General features: G+C 35.6%; 1 protein-coding gene across 1 annotated transcript in view; it reads left to right on the top strand.

Moving 5' to 3' along the window:
- LOC145263864 (polycystin-1-like protein 1) overlaps positions 1–21649 on the top strand; it is an 842774-nt gene that overhangs the window by 602101 nt on the left and 219024 nt on the right. Inside the window, exon 13 of the mRNA XM_080120938.1 lies at positions 12997–13114. Within this exon, the coding sequence (XP_079977064.1) occupies positions 12997–13114 (118 nt within the window). The remainder of the gene's footprint in view (positions 1–12996; positions 13115–21649) is intronic.

Below are 21649 nucleotides of genomic sequence, written 5' to 3'. Positions count from 1 at the left end.
AGATGGAGTGTTTACCTGATATAAGCAATGGTAAACTTCAATCTAATATTAATATCAAGTATTCATATAAAGATATTTTAATCCCAACCAAAGAAAAAAGCTCCATATACACACAATAGAGAGAACTTATTAGAGAAAAGAAATTAAAACTGAATTGAAATTTACAATCAAATTTATTGTTGGATTCGAGAAATAAGATGGACAGAAAATCAGCATCTCTTCTCACTTCGTTGGCTTAATTTCTCGAATCCACTCAACTGGGGATCAACCTATTTTTGGATGGCTGCACTATCCGCAAAAACAATTTCCATAATTCCAGTTGCGTTGAAAATTTTCCAACCGGACTAATTATATTCAACTGGATTTAAATTTGGATTTGATTCTTTCTAAAGAATTATTTTCGCCTTTCAGATTACCTTTGAAAGAATCTTCATGCAAGCCGCAACGTCATGCCCGGTTTGTTTTTATTATTTTTTACATTTCCTACATTTTTTCCCTCGTTGTATTTATATGGCATGTACATCTTTGCAATTTATGACTATAATAAATTGCGGTTTCATTTAATGCCATTACCAGCAGATTCTAGCATTGCTACAAATATAATTTGCTGATTTCTTTCTGTCCTCCAACGAAAAGAATACCAAGAATAGCATTCTTTGAAACTCTGTAGAATAAGGACTTTGTAAATTGTTGCTTGGAGTATTCAGTCGAACAATAAATTTGATTATAAATTTCAACTTACAGTTTTAATTTTGTTTTTTCTCTTATATATACGTAGTGATATTTTTGAGAAAAAATAATTTCAGCAGAGTGCTCTATTATAAGGGAAAAAAAATTTCAAAATAAGAGCTTAATATTTATATTTTTTTTATTTTCAGAAGCTTGGATGAGATAAGCCTTTAGTACCGTCGGTTTCTAACTTGATATTAGGGAACGTTTCAGGTCCCAATTTCAAGTTCTTTTCAGTCGGTCTCATTTCACCTTTTATTTATACGAATCCTTTAATTTATGAAGCTCAATGTAACTACAGAGCAAATACAAATAAATGAAAAAAGTCTACATTCTAAATTTCAAAATCTTGCCCATATTACCGTTTATTTAAGCATGCTAAAATGTCCAATTCTTGACAGTGCCTGTTTCGTAGCGCAGAAACAAATGACATTATAATTACATAAATGATTCTGCACCATGAAACAATTCCTCCTTCTCTTATAGATTAAAAAAAAAAAAAGAATTTTTGCTGCGGAATATTTTGCGTTAAAACGGTGTAACGTAAAATATTCCCCTGTAAAAATTATTTTTTATCTATAGGAGAAGAAAGACTATTTTTAAGATCGTCAAGCCCAGATACCAGTTTATGTGATATTGTAAACAAACGCAGGCGGAATTTGATGAACGACATTATCATTATTATTTATTTTTATTTGTTCTTTTTGCGAATTATTCCACCGGGTAAATTATTCCTCATAATATATAATATTCAATGGAGGATTAATTCTTTAATATTCATACGCAATCTGCATAAATTAAAATATCATGTTTAAGCGTATTGTAAGACCGGTCAACGCCGAGCTGACAGCTAGTATAGAATGTTCATTTAGGGTCATGTTAAGAAACTGTACCAGAGTTATTAAAAATGTTACATGTCGTATCCAGGTGTGTAGGTGTGATTCTCGTTAGACGTAACTTATTATTTATTTTTAATGTAAATTTTATTGCGATAACAAAACAATTAAAACCAAGGGTTTTTTTTCTCGCCTTTTATACACACACACACACACACACACACACACACACATATATATATATATATATATATATATATATATATATATATATATATATATATATATATATATATATATATATATATATAAAAAACTTTGATCACTCGCAGTTATACCTATCCGACATCGCTCACGGTGCAAATCAAATCCTACACTTATGCCCATGTCCGTACGAAGAAAATACACAGGAAATATTTTGTAGATAACATACCTCAAAATGATATTGGAAAACACGTCATGATTAAATTACTGTCACATCTTGACAATAATAAGCTAATAATAATCTAATAAAAATATTACCAACATTTTCCTATCCGAACCTTTGGGAAGCAGGCGGAGGATAAAGGAAGGGGAAAACAGACCTTATTGTTTCGTGTTTCTGTTTTCCGCTTGTTTTTTTTTTTTTTTTTTTTTTTTTCTTTCAGCAATTGCAGAAGGGAGGGCCATAGAATGCTGAAGAGACAAAAAGTGTAGTTTGGGCCTAGAGTAGCCGACGGCAGTGATTAACTGAATAGTCAATACTTCTCTTTTTTTCTCCTTTCCCTCTTGCTCTCATCTCTCCTTTTCCTTCCTCTTTTTTAATCTCCCTTCTCTAATCCTCTTTTCTCTCTCTATCTCTCTCTCTCTATCTCTCTCTCTCTCCTTGCTTTCTCTCCTTTTCCTTCCCTTCTCTGATCCTCTTTGCTATATCTCTTTCTCCCTCCTTTTTCTGACCCTCCCTCCTCTTTTTCTTCTTCTTTCTTACCCTCCTTGCTCCCTCTTTCTCTCTCCCCCTACCCTCTGACCATCTTTTCTTTCTCTTTTTCTTTCTTTTTCTTTCTTTTTCTTTATATCTTTCCATCCTCTTCCCCCCCCCCGTCTTTTTCTCTCTCCAGTCTTCATAAAATCTCAAATGCACCGACCATACAGTTTTTATTTAAAGTTCTAAGTATTACACGATAACACTACGGGGTTCCTCCCATCTTGTTTGCTTCTGTATTAGACTACAGCGGAACAGAAACGAGCACTATTTTGATATTTGGTTGTTTCACGAATCTACAAAATCATCAAAATAATTTTGGAAATAAGGAAATGATAATATGAACGGGCCAGAAAATATAAAACAGTGTATTTTAAAGAAAAAAAGTATACATTATATATATATATATATATATATATATATATATATATATATAGATAAAAGCGAAAATCTATGTTCACTTTTTTGTGTATGTCCAAGAAAGACTTTTTTTCAGAGAAGCGGTCGGTCGCCTAACAACTTTTTAAAACTTTTTATATCACATGTAAATCGTAATATCTCAGATTTAACAACGGAGCTCGCCTGTCTATTTAATTTGCTCGACTTGGGGAAGATAAATATTCAACAGTTTTCGCTCGTCGCATGTAGGTTAGGCCTTTTCCTATAATGTTTCCCTCCATCCCCCCAAAAAAAGCATTCCCGTACTAAATGAAATGCTACCCCGTAGTCAAAAGTTGACCTCATTAAGTCATTAAAACGTGCACCTGCCAATTTAAGTAATTAAATAAATTCAAACGTATTTCTGTCAGTATGTCGCGGTGGCGCAATGGTTAACGTCGCACGTTTTTGTTTTTCACACTTTAATTTCCAACTTTGCCTCAAGGGTTCGGGTTCGATCCTCATACTTACCTACCAAAACTTTTTTTTATTTCAACCTCCCCCCTGGAGTTTTGATTTACCCAAAACCACACACACCTCCAAACACCCGGGCAACGCTGGGTACCCCTCGCTAGTATTTATATATTTATAAAAAAGTTGTTTCACTCTCTTTGTACACAAATAGACTGATTGACAAGAAAGGAATAGAGTACTCATTACTAAACAAGGAGTTTTTACAATTTCAATACTCGAGTTCGAATCTCACGCAAATCAAAAGGATTTTTTAAAACTTTTTTTTTATATATATATATATAAATTCAAAGAAATCCGTACAAAAACCATTACATAAACTAAGTGATCTTCATTCATTCATTTTTATTTGTTGCTAATTCATAAAAAAGGGAGACACAAAGGTATTCGGCATTAATTCAAAGCAAATTACTTTTGTTTAAAGACAATATGAAGATATGATAGCATCATTTTTATGAGAGAACAAATGGTTTTCAATACAGTCTCTCCGTTGAACGTATGCGAACGAGACACGTTCAATAATGTAGAAATAATCTAACATATAAAAGGCTATATTTCTGTCTGTCTCCATATTTTCAAACTCTATCTCCTCCGAAACTAAAAGTCACAGAGCGGCTCTAGGGGCCTTAAATAACTTTTATGGACCATTCTTTTATGGGTTTTTAGTTGGTTAAAATAGTTTTTGAGAGGTCAAAAATGGGTCAAAATTGAAGAAATCGTTATGCATTTTGTACATTCATCTTAGTTTATTTTTAATTTTTAATCAGTTCATATGTGTGTCACGTTGGTACAGTGGTAACGTCACCAGCTTTGAATGCAACAATTTTGCTTTCGATTCTAGCTGATAGCAGCCAAATACTTTCTTTTTACTTTTGAAATCACGACTCTATAATAATATATAATATATATGAAATCTGGACGAATTAAAATATCGTATTTAAGCTTATTGTTTGGATTCATCGTTGCTCTACTGTTCTCATCTTGAGTGTGATTTTCACAATGTGTCGGTCAATGTAACCTCTGACCTTCTTCAGGTGTATCTTGTTGAACTCTGGAATTTGCACGGAATTTTAAGTGGAACCCTTTATTTACTTCACGGGGGTAGCATGCTCTTGTTCCGTCCATTTTTTGATATTTATCATCTGAAAGGTCGAGCTTCAAAACGATACCAATCCCGTGAAAATCTGTTGCCTCTGTCGAAATTTTTAGGCAGACATACAAACATACATACATACATACATTTAAACAGACAGATGAGATTTATATTATAGATGAACTATTTTCTTTTTATGTAAACTGATGTTTCGAGGCAAAGTGATTTTATTTGTTATCCAATAAAAACGTTTTGCATGGCAGGCACTTCTCATTGTCTAAGTTGGATTTGTAACAAAGCGCATATGAAAATATTAGCAGGAGCTGAAGGATAGGTGGTTAATGAAGGTATTAGCAGCAGCAGCTTTTGAGCACGTATGCAAATTAGCAAGTTTGTGCAGGCTTGCATTCCAAGAAAAAGATAAAAGGACATCACGTGATTAAAGAGAGAAGCAAAGTGTGTGCCTAGAAAGATGTGTAAAGTCGAAGGCGAGAAATGGCTGTCATGTCGTCGAGGAGTAAAGCAAAGTGCGAACTGGGTGAGATGGACGTGTGGCCCCATGATGGTGGCAAGAGACTTTTAAACTGGTGTTTAGACAGAGGGGTTTGGTAATCTCATGGCAGACAGAATGAACAGTAAAAAAAACAAAAAGCATTGTTTGGAAAGTGATGGTAATAAACGCCTTTTGCTAAAACAGAAAAATGTTGAGTGTAAATTTATTTATTTTTGTTTGTTTCTTTTTTTGCGACAGTACCAGACAGCGTGGGGGGGGTCTGAGAGAGGTTTGAACTGTTATTGAATACGGTTCAGATTGAAGATGTAAGAAAAATTGTAGCCCTTATATTTTGATGGACTATTTTATTCATCCCCTGACAAATGAAAGATTGGACCTAATAATTCACTCCCATTCGTCTGTTCATTTGTTTGTACTTTTCTCAATAACCACAACTTGGATTTTTTAAAAATTTTGTACAGACATTAGTCATGGTAAAAGTAAATTTTTGGCAGAACGGATTTTCCAGGAAAACTGGTTGCTCCCCTAAGTGGCATTATAGAAATTGCCCCAAAATCGTCTAAACATTTGAAATTTTACATAAAGGGTATTCAGACATGCAACAAGCTTTTTAATCAGTTTTTGGACGAAAATTTGGCTGCCAGGAGGTCAAAGTTGAAAGAGTTGACCTTTGCAGACTCTACCAAACTCCTCCACTAATTTTGGGTCTAAGCACTTGAAATTTTAGAAGTAGGTTACCTGAACATGAATCAAACTTTTTAATATATATATATATATATATATATATATATATATATATATATATATGAGCAAACAGTTAATAAAACATGTTAAAAAAACACTTTGAAATGAGTTAAAAACATATTTAATCTGAAAAGGAAACACTAGATAATTTTTTATTTTATATATATATATATATATATATATATATATATATATATATATATATATATGCACATAAAGTTATGAACAGTACATAGGGCCCGAGCAAAGCCGGGCTGAACTGCTAGTTAATAAAAATTCCTTGAATTTTACTGACCTTCGAGTATTTCAAAGATTTTTTAAAGAGCATAAAAGAAGTGCAACATTCTTTGCATGGATGCATTTCTGTTGGATTACTTATGCATTATTTCTGCATCCAAGTCAGTTGAATTTAAGTCATCAACTGAAGCAGACATTAAGTGTACATACTTCCAACTCGCAGTGACATGGAATCCTCTTTTGCATTTGATGTCAATTATCCTCGGCTCCAAAATCAACAGAGATTAGAGCATTCTTGTAATGATTTGGTTTCTGTTAATTGATGTGTAATGTTGGATCTGTGCAGTTCTAGGAGAACCACCTTCTCAATTTTTTTTTTTTTTTTTTTTTTTTTTTTGTCTACGTCGCTGGAAACATGAATGGCTCATGCTTATGGCTGCTATGGCATCGGATCATCGGGCATGGTCGGCCTCAATTAAGATTTGACTAATGCAATAGGTGAAGCCGGCTCAACCGATCAATGGTAATAGCTGAAACAAGTACAAAGTAGTACACTCTCCCAGGGGATTAGTTTATTGTTAATTGCCTGATGTGCCTTACCGGGAATGCCAACCGGGTTGCACAGGCATCTTTTGTCAGAGGGCTCCTTCTCTGAAGCACTGACTTTTTCCATCCCACTTTCCGAGCCTGTCTTGCAGTGGGAGAAAACTATATACCCCTAACAATGGTCTAAGTGTATTCAGTTTTGTTTTATTTCTGTTGAAATAAATAATAATGATAATTCTTTTGAAAAAGATTTGAATTTAAAACAGTTTACAGATTACAAGTCGGCTAAATTTTATTTCTGGAATTTGACCTTCAATTTGTTTCTCTATGAGACAGCCTTTACGAACCTATCCTGACTACCACAAACTGCATAACTGTAACCTAGTCGTTAGATGTCCACACTCGGTACCCACACGTTGTATGCAGACAGATGCAAGGAAAGAATTCGACTCGCTTTTTTTCAGTTGAAACAACAGACATTTATTTACAGATACTTCCAGAATGGCGCCTTCTCTCTTGTTCAAAAAGACTTCTCGTACTCCAATCTATATAACAAGACTCTGCGGTGTTGAACATAGAGCTGAATGCAATTTGGACACCTCTGATAGAGAGAGAAAACCTTGAATAACAACATAGGTTTAACATTAACAAAAACCAACTAAGAATTGTCCTAGTGACATATGGCCGAGTGGTCCTAGACGTTGTATCAAAGTTTACAGTTACTCAAAGGTGCTGAGTTCAATCCTGAACGAAGGCAGTGAAAAGTAACATTCAAAACAGAGAATCAGCAACTATGTCCCAGAGCCTAGCTGGAGTCCGAACACGGTATCCCCGTAATAATAATAAAGGGTTGGGTTTGAGACTCCTAACAAACGGTTCCCCAGTTCGATACAAATGATGAAGGCCGGAGGGCAAAACGGCCGAAACGTTGTGACTATAACAACCAAGATGAGGAAGTCAGTCCGACAATCTCAATCAAAAAAACAATGGTTTCGTTTTTTTTTTGTTTTTTTTGTCAATTCTAATAAATTACAATGTTAGCTTCCAAACTATGCAGTTGAAATTACCTGAATATTACTGAATTATTAAAAAAAACAACTTTAATCGTGTTAGCAGGTGAAAAATTGAGAACATCTTGTTTAAATCGAAACGGAAAATTACCTCCCTTTTTCAGCAAATACGGTCGTTTTTTTCAAATTGTATTTTCTTTAATGAATAATTTTATCCATTTTCGTAATTTTTTATATAATCTTAAAAAATACGAGGAATACATAGATACTACTGTTTTCATGTGAAATTCAGTATTACAATTTCCAAAATTTCATTCTGATAGTGTAGAGGCGCCCAATTTTGTTATCAAAATGTGCCAAAATTCGAAGAGTTTATGACTATTAAAAAACTAACTTGAATGTACTATAATTTATGCAGCCTTCGTATTATTACGAAGCCAATTTTCTATTGAATATTATATTGTACCTTATATATAATATTGATTTCAAGTTTAAAAAAATGACTTTGGTGCCATCAGCTAGAATTGAAACTAAAACATTTTGCGCGCCAGCCATGTTCCCTATCATTAGAGCTATCAACAGATAGATAAGGAAGATTTAAAAGTAAACCATTACAAGCTATGAATGAATTTGCGCATGTGCAAAAGTAATATATTGGCAAGTTGAAATGAACATTTTGCATTTTAACTTGCTGACTTCTGCACGCACTATTCATCAACCTAACAAATAATTTACTCATTAAAACCCATCCTTGGTGTATGATTACTATTTCCTGTTTATTTCAGTGTTATGTGACCAGTTGTTTAAGAGTTTATCGGTTAAATATTTACACAGAGATACATAGATCTACTGTTTTATTTATATAGATTAGAGAGTGGGACAGGTACACGATTGGGAGAGAGAAAATAACCTTCATGCTGATCAAGCAGGTGAGACGTACATGACTTTGAGGGAGGGAGAGAAGAGATGGACGATGCTTAGAGAGTGGAGAGAAGAGATGGACGATGCTTAGAGAGTGGAATGTATTGTCAAAGATTGAAAAGTAAAAGATGCTAATGAGAGATATATGCACGATGTAAAAAAAAAAAAAAAAGAAAAAAAAGAGAGGTCGATATAAAGTTAGTGAAACGTATATATGGCTTTGAGGAGAGAGAAAAGAAAAATGGATGATGATTAGAGAGTGGGCAGTATCTCGTGAAAGAGAAAAAAAGGATGATAATGAGAAGAGAGAGAGAGAGAGACAGGGTCCGATGTAAAGAGATTGGAACGTATGTAAGACAACAAGAGAAGGTGAGGAAGGCCGATGTCGATTAAGATTGGAATGTGCAGTTGTTTGCGATGCGCTTCCTACTACAGTGGGTTTTGGTGGCCAGCCCATCCCAGCCATGGAGGCACTGCAATTGCCAGAGAATGCAAAGCGAGGATGGTGGATGGATACCTCTCCTCCTCCTCCTCCTCCTCCTTTATCGAATCAATATCAACTCCCATCCAACCCTCTCCTCTTGCTGCCCAACCCCATAAAGAACCATCCCATCCTCATCTTTTATGAGTTCACAGCACCATAATCAGATTGTGTCAGGGCCAGCCTCCAAATTTTGGCCACTCCACAACATCCAGTTAACTACTTTATTTCTCAAAGTTCTCATAACCTTTAACCATCCCATCCCTCACACCTACATGAAAACATACCTTTCTAATAAATATATATATATATATATATATATATATATATATATATATATATATATGCTCACATCTGTATAGGAGTTTGCCCATCGGCCAGCATGTTAAACTTAGGTTTGAAATTCAATTTGATTTCTTTTTTTTTTTAATTATTCAAATCTGCTGAATGAATAGACATTTTGTTTCTACATTTATCCACAAATCTCCAGAAAATACTTTCTCTGTCAGACACTGTGCCACACTTAGATCTAAATGAACATTTTCTTTGGTCTGTCACATTCAACTCTGAAGGAACATTTTCTTTGGTGCGTCACTGAGCATTTATTTTATCAGTAACGCTTAGCTCTGAACATCTTTTTTTTATCTGTCACACTTTGCTCTGAGCATTTATTTTATCTGTCACACTTAGCTGAGCATTTTTTCTGTCACACTTAACTCTGAATGAGCATTTTTTAGTCTGTCACGCATAGTTATGAATGAGCATTTTTTAGTCTGTCACGCATAGTTCTGAATGAACATTTTTTGGTCTGTCACGCATAGTTCTGAATGAACATTTTTTGGTCTGTCACGCATAGTTCTGAATGAACATTTTTTGGTCTGTCACGCATAGTTCTGAATGAACATTTTTTGGTCTGTCACGCATAGTTCTGAATGAACATTTTTTGGTCTGTCACGCATAGTTCTGAATGAACATTTTTTGGTCTGTCACGCATAGTTCTGAATGAACATTTTTTGGTCTGTCACGCATAGTTCTGAATGAACATTTTTTGGTCTGTCACGCATAGTTCTGAATGAACATTTTTTGGTCTGTCACGCATAGTTCTGAATGAACATTTTTTGGTCTGTCACGCATAGTTCTGAATGAACATTTTTTGGTCTGTCACGCATAGTTCTGAATGAACATTTTTTGGTCTGTCACGCATAGTTCTGAATGAACATTTTTTGGTCTGTCACGCATAGTTCTGAATGAACATTTTTTGGTCTGTCACGCATAGTTCTGAATGAACATTTTTTGGTCTGTCACGCATAGTTCTGAATGAACATTTTTTGGTCTGTCACGCATAGTTCTGAATGAACATTTTTTGGTCTGTCACGCATAGTTCTGAATGAACATTTTTTGGTCTGTCACGCATAGTTCTGAATGAACATTTTTTGGTCTGTCACGCATAGTTCTGAATGAACAATTTTTGGTTTGTCACGCTTAGCTCTGAATAAGCATTTTTTGATCTGTCACATTTAGCTCTGAATGAGCAATTCCACAAACTGACCGTTACCTAAATCTTTCATTTTCCACGACCATTTTTTTTAAATACTTGTCTGAGACGCCGTTTGCTGTAATGCATTCTGCCAACATGTATTGCATCGTCTCTGGATAAGCAGGAACTTCAGTTCTTGGTTTAAGAACAATTGGATTTTTGTGTGACCTTGGCCAGGAGATACTTTTATCTTTTAACCAATGTCACACGGAAATTCAGAATACGGCAGCTTGCTCTGTAGAATCAGGAGGAAACAGCAGCACCTTCCTTGCTTTCGGATAAAAGTGGGATACTCTTTTATAAGAAGAAAAACAAAAGTAATCGAAGAGAAGTGGAAGGCGATGTTCCAGGGGTGGGAGAGATGAGCTTTCTCGCCAAACCAATTGTTTTATAGTTTTTTTTTGTTTTTTTTCCCCCCCCTCATTATTTTAGAAAATAAATAATTAGCTTTAGATGCATTTTCCCCCAAAAATAAAATATGAAAAAAAAAATTTTTTTCTCTAATTTACAACCCAGTTTAAAAGATGTTCTGTCACTGGGTTAAATGAATCTCATAAAATGCCAATAAATAAAATCTCACTCTATTCAATTCATGTCATAACGACCTTAGAATGCTGCAGATTTGTGCAAGTTAAATGCACATTTTAAAACTGTGTCCATGGATTGTCATAGAAACACATATGCAAATTAAATCTTAAGTTTAAGTCCGATTCAACTTGCTCTGCTACAATGGATGAGTTGAGCACAAGGTCGGTTTTCAGTTTTGGTAAAAAAAAAATTTAGTTTTTAAAAAGGGCACTCTGAATTGAAACAAAAATTGAAATTGCCTCCGTCTAGAAGTATTAGTCATTCACTGAACAAGCACAGAAAAGATGAAGAGTGGTAATGACAAATACTACACTTCACTCCTGGCCAAAAAATTTAGAGGAAGATATTTTCAAGAAACATTAATATTTTTACAAACTACACAAAATTTTTAATACCATTTTTTTTTTTTTTTTTTGCTCTGTCATGCTTAAGTTTGAAAAAGCAATTTCTTTGCTTTGTAATGCTTAAGTCTGAAATAACATTTTTATTGGTTTTTCACGCAAGTTTTTTTAAGTTTTTTTTTTCCTTTTAAATATTGTAGGATAATTGACATGATGTTGCTCCAGATGATAGTTAGGAAAATGTGTTGGAACATCTAAGTAGTATCTTGGCACTCATTTCTACACGTGTCCATTTTCTGTCCAATGCTTGTTTGGAAACTGATTTGAAGTTTTGTATTTGGATTCTTTCGACTACTGTTCTCATCTTTAGTGTTATTTTCACAATGCTTCGGTCGATTTAACCTCCGACCTTCTTCAGGTACATCCTGTTAAAATCTGTAATCTCATACACCCCAAACAAGGCAGAGAGCCACGTAGTTGTGAGAGGCTACTATTTGGAACCAGATTTGCAGAGATACTATCTAGGGAGTTGGGCAGTGAGATAACTGTTTACATTAAATCTTTACATATCAGCACAGTCAGGGAAGCAGGAGCCCGGGAGGAAATTCCAAAGTGCAGCAGTCAAAGGGAAAGCTATACATGTAGAAGGCTTTACAGCATTTAGGGATCTCTACAATGTAGGGGTGGGATTTTGCTGCTTGTCGGGTTTGTCGAAGGTGTTGTCGTTGAGGTGGTACTAGTGCTTTGAGTTCGTCAGAGCACTTGTCATTGAAATACTTGTGAAACAGGCAGAAGGATGCCACTTTTTGGTGATGGGTCAGAGGTTGAAGTTTAGTGCAGGTCCTGTGAGGTCGGCAACTCTTTTGAACCCAATGTTATTTTCACAACGTTTCAGTTGATGTAATTTCTCACCTTCTTCTGGTATATCCTGTTGAACTCTGGAATCTCCATGGAATTTCAAACATACCCCTTAATTTAATCCACAAGGGTAGCATGCTCCCATACCGTCAGCTTTGAGCGGGTAGAAGTCGTAAGTAATTCACAATTATATTTTTGAGTGTCGCCCGCACTGAGTACGAAACCTTCTGAATTTTACCAAACACATTGATTACTATGCCACGGGTTCGCCCGAGTTCAGTCGGAAGGTTCGCCCGAGTCCAGCCGAAGGGTTCGCCCGAGTCCAGCCGAAGGGTTCGCCCGAGTCCAGCCGAAGCGTTCGCCCGAGTCCAGCCGAAGCGTTCGCCCGAGTCCAGCCGAAGCGTTCGCCCGAGTCCAGCCGAAGCGTTCGCCCGAGTCCAGCCGAAGCGTTCGCCCGAGTCCAGCCGAAGGGTTCGCCCGAGTTTGACAAGATACACTTGAAGAAGGTCAAAGGTTGCATCAACCGAAATGTCATGAAAATAACACTCAAGCTGAGAACAGTAATCCAAAAAAATCCAAATAATGATTAAGCAATCCTAATCTAAAAAAATTCAGAAATGTTCAAAAACAATTTTTCATGTTTTAAATGATTTTTCCAAAACCTATTATCGTAATTTTTTCTCTTTCCCAGGAACGGCACATGGGAAGCGAGGCATAGTTCTGGCACGAGTGTTTTGTATGAGTGGCGACTTGCGCCAAAGGAGGGCTTCCATGATGAGGCACAAATTTATGTTAGTAGTTCTCCCAAGGTAAGCACATTCTTAATTTCTGTATTTTAATATTAATGATGAGTGCTTAATCGGCTCAATGGATACCATTATAAACTATGGGATCCGTGATGCTGAGTTAAAATTAATTTAGATTATTCACATAAGATTCATTTCAACAGCTAACACATTGAATCTTAATATGATTATGATTCATAACACATTAGAAATCAAACTAGATTTTTCTTTTCATCGTAAATCAGCAAAAATAATATTCAGATTTGTAAGAACAGATAGAAACACAATTTGATAATAGGGCAAATTTTTCTTTTGTATTTCATTCACTTAAGTTTTCAACTTGGATGATTTTTTAAAGCAACTTAAACCCGTGTATTTGGCCGACCATATTAACGAGTGGTCTATTTTCTTTAGAATCGAACTGTTTTACGTGCATAGATACACAATATCCCATATCCGAAAAACACCAACTGTTTTTCTTTTTTGATTAATTTTACAATTGTATTTCCTTTAAAAAAAATTTTTTTATTGATAATAGTAATTATTACCGATGTATGACAACCGTGGAATTTTCACGGGTTCCAATAGTTTTTAAAATATTATAGGCAGGGTGCATGGTAGACCAAGGAAGACCTGGCTTGAGTGTGTACAAAACATGCGGCATGACTGACATCATCGGTCCGCATGGAAAGCAAGCATTGAGGCATTACCTAATATGGAATTCTGGACACGCACTGTACCTTAAATACAAAAACTGAGTAATGCTGATGAGCTTTAATTTCCTGGTGCAAATCCAAAATTCAACCTAATTTTAAAAAATCTGTAAGATATACATTCTCATCACTGAACGGAAATGGCATATTCCAAAAATTATGTAAATTGATCAAGTAGTTTTATTTATTCATATATATCTTGAATATACTCCTGTTTTCTTTTTGAAAAGGGGAGATACATTCTCCTGAAAGTTCCATACTACCAACGGACTTTATATACACCGGACTTGCAAATAATTATGTAATAGGAAGAGGAGTGAAAAATGAATTTTTTTTTTTTTTTTTTTTACATGGAGGTCACTACTTATCAAGGCCCAGAAGCCACTCAGGGATAAGGATTATTGTGTGTACAGTAATCAATGGGATAGTGTTGTAGTAATCGTTAGTACTGGGGATTTGATAAAGTGTCTTCCTTAAGGAGTGGTTTATCAGGAATTTGTTTATGTTGGATTTGAAGACATCCAAGTTGTAGTCAGGTGGGAAACAGGCAAACGGAAGAGAGTTTCACAGGGGTACAGTTCTAAGAAAGAAGTTTTGTTCATGGAATCTACGTTTTGGTTTAGGCACAGATAAAGAGCATGGAAAATTACTGATAGTGGTTTCAGCTAGACAAGTGTTTATCGTGAAAGATTGGCGAGGGGGGATCAGAGATTGGAGCTCAGACAAGCACTTGCCATGGAAATAATGATAAAACAAAGACAGGCTCGCAACGTTTCTTCTGTGGGAGAGAGGTTGCAGGGAAGAGAAAAGGGCGTCTCCCACTAAGCCGCAAAGTGTATTTTGTACTCTGTCAAGGCAGGATAGGCTGTTTTTAGCAGCTCCTGCTCAGATGTGGCAGCAGTACTCCATTCAGAGACGTACTTGGCTTTTATATAGATAGAGAATTGCATCAGTAGTGAGATATCTTCTGGAGTGGTAGAAGGATCCCACCATTTTCCCAGCAACCTTGGCAACAGACTTGATGTACGTGTTCCATTTCAGATCAGGAGTAAAGGTACTAACCCAGAAGCTTGTCAAAACATAGAGCCTCCCCAAAATGAGAGTCATCCATTTCAATTGATGCCAGATGGGGATCAGAGCGTTGATGATGTAAAAATAGCTTTGTTTTCGATGCATTAAAAATAACAAGCCACCTCTTCCCCCACTGTACCACACGCTCAAGATCAGAAGAGAGAGAATCAGAGAGAACTTTGTCATTTACGGCCTTTGATGTGTTGCCATAGATGGTCGTGACATCAGCATAGATGTCAACGAATGATTTAAGTATGTGTTTTGGGAGATCATTGATGTAGATAAGGAAGAGAGTTGGGCCCAGGATTGACCCCTGAGGGACTCCAGCATTAATACTAGTAACCTCTGATTTCTGCCCATCCACCACTACTCTTATGAGCCTATCAGAGAGAGAAATGATTTAATACCGTAGCTGGAAATCTTGTGAAGTAGGCCTTTATGCCATACCTTATCGAAGTAGACATTTCTCTACTCGAACATAGCCATCTATTTGTTTATTTTTTCTTTCTTTCCTCTTGTGACTCCAGTCCTTTCCGCATTGCCCTCCGCTTTTAAAATTTCCATATATATATATATATATATATAACAGTATTTCTCATGGTTAATGGTGGCTAAAGATTAGGTACTTGCTAATGAAGCCAGAGATGGCTTCTGTTGCTAGGTTCGAATTTATCAACTGGTGTTAATCATGACACCCTGCACTGATGGTTCTCGAAAGTATGAAACACTAGTGTCTGTAGGTATTTAATAATCATTAAGTAATTTTTTTTTTAATGATTTTTAGCGATTAATGACAAATTGTAACTATTACATGGCTGATTTTGATCTGTGCTACTGGAGAAGTTATTAAAGGGGAGGTAACTGGTGATGAATTTTAAATATGGTGGAACGAAACACACCGTTCTTGTTCCTTCATAAAATTTCATTTTCTTAGATAAAAAAAAAATACTTGATCAAGTTACATAGTTTTGGGGACATGTTCGTTCTGTGATGGGTGCCTACATCATAAAGATTTTTCTTATGTCGATTTTTTTTTGTTGATTTTTAAACAATAATAAGGTTAATAGCGTCTTAAACCTTGAAGATCATGAAAAATCCTATTCCTTTATTATTCTTTGGGCGTAAACAAATATTATTTATTATTTTATGCATAAAACTAATCCACAAACACACATTTCAAAATCAACAAAAAATCTACATATTTTTAAAACCGATAAAAATAACATGTAAAGTGATGCATGACTTGGTGGGGTAACAGTTAACGCACGATCATCTATAATATGAATTTCACCTGTCGGTTTAAATGTATGTATGTCTGCCTAAAACTTTTGACAGAGGCAAAGGATTTTCACAAGATCGGTATCATTTTGAAGCTTGACTCTTAGGACGACAAATATTGAAAAATTGGCCCAAAACATCGATTCCTTCATCCTCTACTGGACACTTTTCTACAGGGAGGGGTCTTTTTTCGCCGATATTTTCGAAAGTCGTTCCTACTTTTCGATTGTCTAGGCTTAATTTAAACATACGTCACTTCCGGTTTAGCGATGGGCGCAACAGCAAAGACGTCACTTTTTTTTTTTCATGTTCTTTACCTCCTTCGCAGTACGGATTCGAGCCTACCTGCCTACTAACTACCACTTTTTTTTTGCTCAACACACACCTATAAACACCCGGGCAACGCCGGGCACCATGGATAGTAATACATAAGGTCTGAAGTTCGAATCTTAGAAACAGTCAGGCTACGCTGATAAAGATTTTTCTGTATTAAAAAAAGTTTTTTTTTTTTTTTTTGTGTTATTTTGTTTGTTTGTTTTTTTTTTTTTTTAATAAGTTGAATTCTTGACTTACAGCAGTTTTCTCCTAAGGTAGACAGATAGTTCTGGTCGTGTGAGTGTGTGCACTTAAAGCTGAACTGATCTGTTAATAATAAATTTAAGAGAGTTATCTGAGAATCCGTTTGCAGAAAGTTCAAGCAAGATAACAAAAACTTAATTAAAATAAAAAAAATAAAATAAAAAGACTTTTTTTCTCCCAAAATTGTTAAATCTGAATGGTGGTGGGGGTAGGGATCTATGTCTCTCATCAAGGACTTGACCCTGACATTTTCTTGGCTGGGTAAATTGGCAGAGTGCGCCCTTCAATCTCCCACTCTTTCCTTCTCTTCATGCCAGCTTCCAAACAGGATGATGAGTATCGAATTCCAGTGCTGTGGTTCAAGTGCTGGGTGTGGCCTCGAGAAATCTTAGCTGAAAGAAAGAAAAGAAGGAATTCAAGAAAATATCAATGAAAATAGATTTGTTAAATAAGAACAAACTGAGATGATATTTAAGCAAACTTTAACCGGGCAGACCAATGGAAATGTTATTACACACTTAAGAATGACAGACCAATAGAAATGTTATTTCAAACTTAAGAATGGCAGACCAGTGGAAATGTTATTTCAAACTTAAGAATGACAGACCAATGGAAATGTTATGTCAAACTTAAGAATGGCAGACCAGTGGAAATGTTATTTCAAACTTAAGAATGACAGACCAATGGAAATGTTATTTCAAACTTAAGAATGACAGACCAATGGAAATGTTATTTCAAACTTAAGAATGACAGACCAATGGAAATGTTATTTCAAACTTAAGAATGGCAGACCAGTGGAAATGTTATTTCAAACTTAAGAATGGCAGACCAGTGGAAATGTTATTCAAAACTAAACAATGACAGACCAATGGAAATGTTATTTCACACTTAAGAATGACAGACCAATGGAAATGTTATTTAAAACTTAAGAATGGCAGACCAGTGGAAATGTTATGTCAAACTTAACATTTCCACTGGTCTGTCATTCTTATGTCAAACTTAAGAATGACAGACCAATGGAAATGTTATTTCACACTTAAGAATGACAGACCAATGGAAATGTTATGTCAAACTTAAGAATGTCAGACCAGTGGAAATGTTATTTCAAACTTAAGAATGGCAGACCAATGGAAATGTTATTTCAAACTTAAGAATGACAGACCAATGGAAATGTTATTTCAAACTTAAGAATGTCAGACCAGTGGAAATGTTATTTCAAACTTAAGAATGGCAGACCAGTGGAAATGTTATTTCAAACTTAAGAATGACAGACCAATGGAAATGTTATGTCAAACTTAAGAATGACAGACCAATGGAAATGTTATTTAAAACGTAAGAATGGCAGACCAGTGGAAATGTTATGTCAAACTTAAGAATGACAGACCAATGGAAATGTTATTTCAAACTTAAGAATGGCAGACCAATGGAAATGTTATTTCAAACTTAAGAATGACAGACCAATGGAAATGTTATTCCAAACTTAAGAATGGCAGACCAATGGAAATGTTATTCCAAACTTAAGAATGACAGACCAGTGGAAATGTTATTCCAAACTTAAGAATGGCAGACCAGTGGAAATGTTATTTCAAACTTAAGAATGGCAGACCAATGGAAATGTTATGTCAAACTTAAGAATGGCAGACCAATGGAAATGTTATGTCAAACTTAAGAATGGCAGACCAATGGAAATGTTATGTCAAACTTAAGAATGGCAGACCAATGGAAATGTTATTCCAAACTTAAGAATGGCAGACCAATGGAAATGTTATTTCAAACTTAAGAATGACAGACCAATGGAAATGTTATTCCAAACTTAAGAATGACAGAGCAATGGAAATGTTATTCCAAACTTAAGAATGGCAGACCAATAGAAATGTTATTTCAAACTTAAGAATGGCAGACCAATGGAAATGTTATGTCAAACTTAAGAATGGCAGACCAATGGAAATGTTATGTCAAACTTAAGAATGGCAGACCAATGGAAATGTTATGTCAAACTTAAGAATGACAGACCAATGGAAATGTTATTCCAAACTTAAGAATGGCAGACCAATGGAAATGTTATTTCAAACTTAAGAATGACAGACCAATGGAAATGTTATTCCAAACTTAAGAATGACAGACCAATGGAAATGTTATTCCAAACTTAAGAATGGCAGACCAGTGGAAATGTTATTTCAAACTTAAGAATGGCAGACCAATGGAAATGTTATGTCAAACTTAAGAATGACAGACCAATGGAAATACTATTTCCAACTTAACCCTTTACTGCCAGATTTTTTCTTATGCAATAAATGAATTTTTGACTCATGAAACCCACATGTACAACTGACACACGAACATAAACAAACCCTCATTCACTTGCTGAACCTTGCATAGACCTGTACTTTAACGACCAGTTAGGCTGAAAAGCTATCAGAGTAAGAAATATTTTCTATACAAGTGGGTTTTTTTTTTTAAGGTGACTTAAAAGTACAATTTGGCGGTAAAGGGGTTAAGAATGACAAACTAATGAAAATATTATTTCAAACAAGAATTTTTTTTTATAAAGGAGTCACCACTTATCAAGGCCCAGATGCCACTTGAGGATAAGTGTTAATGGGTATACATAAGTAGTGAAAATTTTGTAAATTGGATTACTTAGGGGGATGGTTCATAAAGAACTTGTTGGACTTAAAGACAATCAAATTGTTGTCAATTGGAAAGCAGGAAAACTGAAGACAATTCCACAGGCATGCAGTTCTAAGAAAGAAGCTTTGTTCATGGAATCTACGCTTAGGCTGGGCACAGATAAAGAGTGTGGGAAATTATTGATAGTGGTTTTAGCTAGATGTGTGTTTTTTTTTTTAAGTTTGACGAGGGGGGGGCGTAGATTGAAACTCAGATGAGCACTTACCATGAAAATAATGATAAAGCAGAGACAAACTCGCAACATCTCTTCTGTGGGAAAGAGGTTGTAAAATTATTCTTTTTCTTTCTGTAACTATGTCTCTGTCTTTATCTCTTCATTTTTTACTTTGTATCTCTGTCTCTCTCTCCCCACTTCTCTCTCTCTGTCCTTTTGTCTCTATCTATCTCAGTCTTTCTTTCTTTTTCGTTATCTCTGCTTGTCCCTGTCACCCTCATTCAATATTATTACTACACTATTTGAATTTAGAGTCCCTGTAAACCTACCATATCTTCCCCCACACACACCTTAATAGTTCACAGCACAACTTTGGAATCATTAGTTGCCGTGTTGATAATCAATTGGTATAGCGTGCGTGTTATGTGGTGTAAAGGTTTTCGGTGGCGGCTGATTGTTGATTGGCGATTTCTGATCGATGCAAAGAGAGTTTGGACAAGGTTAATTGATTTCCTGGCACGGACAATCATTTTCTTCCTCTTTAAATACACTTCGGCTTCATAGATTTGCATCCATCTGATGCTTCCAATCGGTTTATTTGAAGTCTCTTCATAATCTGAGTTTTTTTTTTTAAGGAGTCACCACTTATCAAGGCCGGTAGGCCACTCGAGGATAAGGGTTAATGAGTGTACAGTAGTCAATGAGACAATATCGTAGTAACTGTTTGTAGTGGAAATTTGGTAAATTGGATTGCTTAAGGGGACGGCTCATAAAGAACTTGTTCACGTTGGACTTGAAGACAACCATATTGTAGTCAGCTGGAAAGCAGGCTAACGGTACAGAGTTCCACAGGTGTGCAGTTCTAAGAAAGAGGTTTTGTTCATGGAATATATGTTTAGGGTTAGGGACAGATAAAGAGTGGGGGGAATTATTGATAGTGCTTTCAGCTAGACGAGTGTTTTTCATGAAAGTTTGGTAAGGGAGAACCATAGATTGAAGCTCAGATGAGCACTTGCCATGAAAATAACGATAAAGCAGAGACAGGCTCGCAACATCTCTTTTGTGGGAAAGAGGTTGCAGGGGAAAGAAAGTAGGATCCCCCATTAGGCTATGAAATCTATTTTGAACTCTGTCAAGGCAGGATAAGCTGCTTCTCACAGCTCCTGCGCACTACCCAGATGTGGCAACAGTACTCCATTCTTGGACGTACTTGCCTCTTATACAGGTAGAAAATTGCATCAGCAGTGAGATATCTACTGGAGCGGTAGAATGATCCATCTTTCCTGCGACCTTGGCAACGGATATGATGTACGTGATCCATTTATCAGACCCAGAAGCATGTCAAAACTGTTTTGTGCTCAACTATGTAGAGTATGTAAGAGTTAGATATATCATAAGCTAGAGTGTTGCATAACAAGGGCCTGATTTGAAAATTTTTTTTTTTAAATGGAGTCGCTGCTTATCAAGACCGTAAAGCTAATCAAGGATAAGTGTTAATGAGTTTAAGGTGATCAATGAAACAACAGCGTAATGATCGGTAGTGATGGAAATTGGGTAGAATTGGATTATTTAAGGGAACGGCTCAACAAGAACTTGTTTACATGATTTCAAGATTTCCGTTCGAGGTCACCTTTGATCCTTAGGTGTCACTCAAAATTTTCCATCTGTAACAACACTTCAAAAGTGCAATGTGGCTGTTACTTTTTAACTGTGTCGTTACATTTCAAACCTCTTGAACCCACACATTGTCTGGTACCCTCGCAAAGGAACAAACAACTGAAAAAGGAAAAAAATTAAAATTTGATTTGGCATTTTTTTTTTTTTTAATGCAAATGAAACGCATTTATTTGTAGTTCTTCCAACAATGACGTATTTCATTATCTTTCAAAAGTCTTTTCACACACGTTTTATAACCCTGTGCCATATAACATGTGCTTTTTAAAAATCTCTTTCTCTGCCACCTAACACTGGCCTTAGTCAGAACTTTCTTGCCCTCGACTCACACGTCCATCTTCCTCGATGTGCACTTTGCTTCTCCTCGACCTTTTTTGGCTTTTTCTTTCCTTCTTCTTC

This window comes from Euprymna scolopes, chromosome 39 (genome assembly GCF_053919585.1).
Source record: "Euprymna scolopes isolate OS-2025 chromosome 39, ASM5391958v1, whole genome shotgun sequence".
NCBI lineage: Eukaryota > Metazoa > Mollusca > Cephalopoda > Sepiida > Sepiolidae > Euprymna > Euprymna scolopes.
The sequence above is the reverse complement of the archived record's forward strand: the minus strand, read 5'-3'. Positions and strand labels throughout refer to the sequence as shown.